Below are 7,989 nucleotides of genomic sequence, written 5' to 3' on the forward strand. Positions count from 1 at the left end.
ATATATTGTATAAAGATGTTAATATTGAGCTTATCTAATCTATTTTCACTATATGGTACTTGGCATTTACCCCCAGGAAAAATGTTCAAACCTCACACAGTATCAGTGAACAGAAATCACTGTTGTGTACTTCCATAGAGAAAATACGTGTTAATAACACGTTCAATTAATTTATCTTTGCCTTTTAAAATGTTAAGAATACATGAATTGATTACAAATTGAGTAATATACTGTAAATATCTATTTTCTAGATGTTAGATCTAAGGGCAGATCACTCTAACGCAGAAAAATACTATAGAATCAGAACTCTTTAGTGTGCAGTGTAGAGAGGGTTCTTAAATTGCAATTATATGCGACTCCATTTAGTCTTTTTGTTTTAAACGATATGTAAAAATATAAACATTGTTTCCTGTAGATAACACAACTGAAGTGGTCACTAGCAGTACAAATTATGCGAAGAGGAAGTCTAGTACTGTTGATATCAATATATTGAGAGGTATGCAGTCACTTCCTTAATTCATAGCTTGAACAATACAAAATAGTCAGAAATTTTTTAGATGTCTGAGTTAAAATTAGTTTTTGTAATATGCGGTTAGGTAATCGTTATTGCAGCCCGGAGGACCGGGCTGCTCTATACATATAAGTTTAAGTGTTGGTATATGGGGATTGAGGTGGGAGAAGTTATTCAGAATTAAAGGTTTTCTAAACATTAAAAAGATTGTTAATCAGAATGTTCTTTCCCTTTATAAATTACGAGATACACAATATATTTACTTCCATAAAGTGAATCTGTAAAAATATGTATGTTTTTCATATTTAATATATAAAGTTGCTTATCATTTACTATCGAAAAAATGACAGGTCTCTTTTTTTAGAACATCGAATTTTACTTATCGCATAAAAACGTCAAAATGTACTTTACACAGTTCGTGTTTTATATTCTTAAAGTGAAAGATATTTTTGAAAATAGGTGATGCATGTGTCTGGTTTCAAATTATATTTTATGCAGCCAACATTAATTACTTGAGGAATTGATAAAGTTTAAAAGGGTATCGTTTTTGTTCGATTTTCATCCGACTATAAGTTTTCAAAATATTCTCGACTATCGTCTCCATCATTTAGACGCATGCCTTTTTCACACATATCGAAGCGGTTTGATGATAAAGACTCATTTCCATTGTTTACTTTATTTATTTCCCGGGCGACAATTGATGGTTACATCAATGTTTTCTTGTTTATATTTAATGTACTACTATGTGGGGTTATATGGAAAAAGTCTGACTGCCAAGAAACATAAAAACACTTTTTCTGGACTATTCGCTTTGGCAAAGTCACTAAAGCATTTATTTGCAATCATATTTTAAGCGTTTACGAGGGCATAGACAGATTAATGCAATAAATTAGCAAATTTCTTGAAATTTCTTACGAAAATTTTTTTTATCCATTATCAATTTGTCTATGGATGATATGATATTAATTCATGAAGTTGATGTTATCTAAGCATAGAATTCTATTTTGTTCAAAAGTATTAACTCGAGATCACATCTGTGCATGAAAAATGTTGAAGTATAAAAAATTGATTTGAAACAATCATCTTTACATTGGTTAGGTTTACATGTACTTGTTTTTTTTTTTTTTTTAAATCTAATTAAGTAAAACTTGGTTATAAAAAAACTCGCTTATAAAGAAATCTCGATTACAAGGAATTTTTTACAAATCCATAAACCCCAAAAATGCAGTGGGATTCCAAAGTCCGATGGTTCATGTGAAGTCGCCAGAGTTCGATGGTTCACAAACAGTCGTCAAAGTCTGATGGTCTAATTGATGTGCCATAGTGCTATGTTGCTGCCATGCCTAAGTCCAATGATTTTTTTTAAATTGTACAGATGAAAATATCGTAGGTTTTGATTTTTTATCATAGTACAGTACCCTTATCTCTCGAAAAGGTGCGAGGATATTCCTAAAGTGTACGAGGACTAACCTTAAAATCTGGCGTGATTGCGAAACAAGCACAAATAGGCAAACAGTGTACAAGATCTAACCTATGTGTGTGCGAGACTAAACCTTATCGTGCAGTTCATGGTTGTGCAAGATTTCACCTTTATCTGTCGGGTGGGTGCAATACTAACTTTGAAGATCGAATTAATGAATCGAATAGTGTGCGAGAACTAAGTGTTGTGTCTGTAGTGGGTGCAAAATTAAGGAAATCTGTCAAATAATTTACAAGAACTAACACTAATCAATCGAGTGGTGTGCAAGACTATGCCAAATTCATCAAAAAGTGTGAGAGGGCTAACAGATTTCCTGGACTTTGAAACACGTAATACAAGGTTGGCATTGATTTGTATATTGTGACGTCATGAACGCTGTTCTCCCCAACCATCAGACTTATCAGAACTATATATATATATATATAAACAGGTGGGATTCTTTCAGAAGATAGAGATGATAGAGATGAAGAAAAGGATCAAAATCCATTCCAAGTCTTGCTGATGGTTCTTAGTGTGTTGGTTGTTTTATTACTACTACTTATTATTGTTCTCTTTCTAAGGTATTGTAAAAGTTGTCTGTAATACATTATTGACAATTAGAGACACAATTTATAAAATATATTTGAATTCAATTAAAATATCAATACATTTTCATGATAATACAATCAGCTTTTAAATTCATGTTGTGCTTAATTTTATTTTAATTTTCTTTACAACTCCATGCATCTACATAATGCTTATAAGACTTTTCTTCGTATAGAGTAATTCATTTTCAGTCAACCTATTATATCATAAGATTGTTATAATACTCAGAATAACTTTGCGCTTTAGTTGCAGTAAAACAAGCTTTGTTTTTATGCAGGATTTGATAAAAAAAAAATAATAATAATAATTAAAAAAAATATATAAAAAAAATCTTTATATTTTCCTTATTTTCAAGCTTAAAATTGCTTTTTAATGTAATAGGTGGAACAAACTAAAGTCCAAAACAGACAAGGAGATTCAACTTCCTGTCAATCTTCAGAGATCGGAGTCGAGAAATGAAACGGAGCTAGAAGAACTTCCTCAGAACGAGGCCGATTATGTAGAGGAGGAGGAAACCATTACAGTAGAGTATTGTAATCTGACTTCACAGAGGGTCTCCATAGAACAGTTTTTAAGGGAATTACCGGAGAAAAGACGCACCGGTACACTAGAAAAAGAATTTTATGTATGTCGCAATGTTTATTAGTCTATTTATATTTTCTTTAACCCGGATGTTATTGACGTGTCAAATAGCGTTAAAAATTTACTTTAAACTCAAACTTCCGACAACAAATTTATTAAATTGCATTGAATAAACGTTGACCAAAGCTCAAACGTCACAATATGGTCCATTCAGTACAATGCTACAAATTACAAGTCTCTAAATTTTCTTTCGTAAATATTGAAAAAAAAAAATCTTCTTTCGCTACAAAACGGAATTCACCGATTAAGTTCTGTTTCTGATACGAGAATTTAAACACTCAATCAAAAGTCTTAATAAACAAATGAATTTATTTTTTGTTTAATCACAGGACCTTCCAAATGGATTACTAGAATCCTACTCGAACGCACTTAAAACGTCCAGCAGGAACGGGAACAGATACAAAGGCATTTATCCCTGTGAGTTAAAGTCTTTGAAAGAAAGTGAAGCCTCGCGGGAATAAAAAAATTGTTTATAGTATTTTGCATAAAATCAGTTTCTTTAATTTTATTGACGTATGATTGAATACTTACATCTGTTCAATCTAGGTTCATTTTTCAGATGACTATAATCGCGTGAAGCTGATCAGAGCGGAACCTGAAAAAGACGATGACTTTGTTAATGCTTCATATATTCACGTCAGTTTAAAAATGAATTCGTCAGATACATTTTGGGATGCTACATTAATTTTCTATCTTGTAATTTCCCACGCCTTTTCACAAAAAATGTATGGAAGTACTTATTCCAATCAGTGCTGTTATATTTTGTTTTAGGGTTTCAACAAAGAACGTGCTTACATAGCCGCACAAGGTACATTCTCAGTTTAATTTATGAAAATAAAGTTATATTTCCTCAAAGTACAAATGTTGCTAAAAACTTCAGACAGTTGTGAACACTTTTGGAAATTTATTTAATTGGATGAAATGAATTTTAATACCTTCCTGTTTATTAAGTACACACTTTATCCCAAATTATCAGCATCTTAATAGAAATATGGAGATAATGAAAATTAATTCACCTAAAGTCAGATTTGATAATTAATTAGAGTTAAATGATTTATCAATGTAAGCTATGTAAATAGGTCCTTTCAATCCAAAGACATTAGAGGATTTTTGGACAGTAATATGGCAGAACGACTCCACAAGAATTGTTATGTTGACCAGTCTGTACGAAGGTGATAAGGTGAAGCTGAACAATTATAATACAAAACTGAGATAATGTAACAACAAATCATTTCATTAAATTAAAGTAAAAAAGGGTCAATATACATATATTATTTCCCTTCATAGTTATGAGTACTTTATTATTAGTGAGATGGAAAGCATGACATAAACGTTAATCATCTAAATATTAAGAATTCCTTGAGTTTAAAACATTTTATATACGGAATGTGTTTATGTTGATTTATAATAAATTTCTAATTTTTTTCCTTCCTCCTTTTAGATGAAGTGCCTAAAGTACTGGCCGGATTCAGAACTGGACATTGGACCATATACCATCAGACTGGATACAGTGGACGTGTATGACAACTATATAATGCGTTATTTACTTGTCCAATATCAGGTTACTTGTAATATTAATGCTTTATTTTACTCGATCTTCGTAGCAAATACGAATTTTACGCGTATATTGGTCATTATGTACTTCTTCTTGTAGCCATGTCATATTTCCTTTTGCCTTCATGTCGGACACATATTTTTGCAATGGAGAAATTGGTATTTTGTTTGAATTTTAAAAAAATTTTAACTGGATTGACTATCCGAATATGTAAAAATGACGAAAATTTCATATCCCATCAGCCATGTTCTTGCTATAAACTTGAACATTGAAATTATGAATTTTGAGCCTAGGTATTGTTGTGTAGTGACGTAGGCAATTTAGATTCGTGAATGTCGCTTCGTCTTGTATTTTTCCTGTATTATTTCGTTCAATACAAATTTAAATCGTATGATTGCACTTTTTATGTAATTTAGCGTTACTTCAGACAAAGATTATGGTACAAGTTACGCATGAATAGAGAAACAGAAGTACATTATAAAATCAAAGACGATACATCCGATTGAAATATAATTTGTTGCATGCAAATGACTAAAAGTCAATTATATACGTTAATTTGCACAGAGCAGTTATGTATTTGAAATTTTACATTTTGACCCATTGACCTTTTACTTACTTGTCTCACTTGGTTAGGAAGAGGAAAAAAGAGTGACACAGTTTCACTTTACCACGTGGCCTGATAACTCCGTCCCGGAGGATCTGATGTCACTCATCTGCTTCCGAAATTTGGTCAGGAATGGGCTGACGTCGTCAGACGGACCAATTGTTGTTCACTGCAGGTAAACACTTTATAGAATATTAAAGAAAAGTGAAACGGTGATCAGTTTCAGAAATTTAGTAAAGAACATGAATCCAAAACAAGGAAAAAATCACGGATCTTTGTAATCAACAGAGGTGAGATCAGGTGCCTAGAAGGAGTAAGCATCTCGTCTACCGGCCACACCCGCTGTGAGCTCTCTGTATAGATCGGGTATACGGACTAGTTCTTTGAAAACTAGTATAAAACATAATGTAGCAATTGGTATGAAATATGTTAGTTAAACTACCATCCAATGTATTTGCAAACAATGACATATGTTATAATGGCCATATATTTTACGAAATACTGACTTTAAATGAGATAGATTCTTGTTACTTCATATTATTTGTCAGTAGCCTTCCTCATATTAAAATTGATCGTACTCAGAACGTGTACTTGAGTATCGAATCATTTCTGAGAAATTAACACCATGTGCAGGTGATTGTGAAATATTCAAATATCACTGTCTATAGTTCGTTGGGTATGTCAGTTCAGTAATGACAGTTGGAAACGTGGGATAATATATGAATATCGGGCCTTGCCCGTTATGCAAAAAAAAAAAACCGTTGTATGTAGGACAAAATTGGTTTACAACATCGGTAGTATTTCCGTGTCTACTATTTCCTGAAGGCGGTGTGTATCGGATGATTTCTGCGTTCTTGTTTACATTGTAGACAAATGTTGGAATCTCACCAAATGACATGCAGATAAGGCACTTGTCCTGTCACTTGTCGAAGTTTACACTCAATTTTATATATCGGGAAATTAACACAATAAACTTTTAAAGAATTATCGTAGAGAAAACAAGTGGGTATATCAATATTACGTACTACATAAATAAGGAAAATTGAAAATATACTTATTTTGCTGTAGAATATGGTAATTTATAATTTAAATAGAATATCTTATACATAGCAATGAATATAGATTACCGCAAGAATATTGTTATATGTATTTGTTCAATAAACATGAAGAGTTTTGTTTGTTTTTTTTTTTTTTATTATTTTATTTTATTTTAGTGCAGGGATTGGTAGAACAGGAACATTTATCTCCCTTGATTATCTTCTGGAAGAGGGCGCTGCTGAACAGACGATTGACGTCAAAGGATATGTAGCTTCTCTTCGACATCAGCGCGGGAATTCTGTACAGACTTGCGTAAGGTTTTTGTTTTCGAAATTCGATTAAAATGTATAAATATATATAATATATTTTTATACATTATATGTATATCTCGAAGAGAGATTTATCATACAACTGCTTTTTAAGCTGTTTGCTCTGTGATACATAAGAGAGTAACGTTTAATTATTCATTAAATTGTTACTACTTCTTTTCATATTTTTAGGAGCAGTACCTCTTTCTTCATGACTCACTGATGGAAGGATTCACTAATAATAGTGTTTGCAGAAGCGTTTTGTCGGTACTTTAACCCCGGACTCAAATATTGTGTGGTAGACTTATGCAATCTTTCGTTGGGTCTATGTTCGAGTTGCAAAATATTATTTAAAGGATGAATGAGACGACTTAATTCGTCAATAAAGTAATATATGTTAAGAAACATTCGTAATCATAAAATAAGTTTAGTGTTGAATTCTACCATACTTCAAGGTGAAGCATACAGATATTTCCTAACTAGATATTCCAAAGTTTCAATTATAAACAAAACATTTCAATGACTTGATATTGAACATCTAAACCAAACTCCTCTCAAGTCTTCTTGGTTTCTTTTTTTTCTACTATAATCTCGCTGGACGACTCATTCTTGGTACTGTAAATATAATTGAAAATAACGACCTAAAAGCAATTATTCTAAAAGATCCTAAATACAGCGAGCCCCGATCTTTCGATTGGCGGCAGAACTTCATTTCTATTATGCATTCTGTCGAGGATTATGCTAGATGATGGGTGATATATATAGCAGGAAGACCAAAACACTCTTTCAGAATGGATTAAATTTTTTTGAAATGTTTTAGTTACATATATAAAAGAATGATGTCATAAAGTTACAGACAACATACTAACCATCTATCCTTCCGTTTTCACTCAGTTGGAAGTTGTAAAAGAATTACAAAAACAACAAAAATAATATATTATAGTTAAAGCAGACAGCGCTTGTAAAAATCAGGGATGGGGTAATCGAGTAATCGTAATCGATTGTAATGATTTCTTTTTTTAGTAATCGACGGTAATCTGTAATTGAAGTGATTTTCGATTACTTGTAATTGTAATTCAATCGATTACAGCTTAAATTTTCAATGTAATTATAATTACTTTTTGATTACTTTCGATTATTTTATATAAATGGATGCTATTTTGGAGAATTATTTCCAGTCAGTCACACATAAATATCAAATATAAACCACCTAGTGTAATGTTTAGATTTCCTAACTTTTATTATCATAAGTTTAATAATGTTCTC

The 7,989-nt window shown here is 31.6% G+C and overlaps 1 protein-coding gene across 1 annotated transcript; it reads left to right on the forward strand.

Annotated features, from left to right (window-relative positions):
• Positions 1–2,262: 2,262 nt before the first annotated feature.
• On the forward strand, positions 2,263–7,088 carry LOC133194912 (tyrosine-protein phosphatase non-receptor type 7-like). Its single transcript, XM_061330811.1, has 10 exons — positions 2,263–2,330; positions 2,958–3,201; positions 3,548–3,635; positions 3,778–3,854; positions 3,990–4,026; positions 4,298–4,398; positions 4,660–4,779; positions 5,407–5,552; positions 6,592–6,727; positions 6,916–7,088. Exons 1-10 carry the CDS (start codon positions 2,263–2,265, stop codon positions 6,997–6,999), a joined length of 1,101 nt encoding a protein of 366 aa, XP_061186795.1. The 3' UTR covers positions 7,000–7,088.
• The last annotated feature ends 901 nt before the right edge of the window (positions 7,089–7,989 follow it).

Source organism: Saccostrea echinata, unplaced genomic scaffold (genome assembly GCF_033153115.1).
Source record: "Saccostrea echinata isolate AGI-Se365-2 ecotype Australia unplaced genomic scaffold, CSIRO_AGI_Sech_v1 ptg000029l, whole genome shotgun sequence".
Lineage (NCBI taxonomy): Eukaryota > Metazoa > Mollusca > Bivalvia > Ostreida > Ostreidae > Saccostrea > Saccostrea echinata.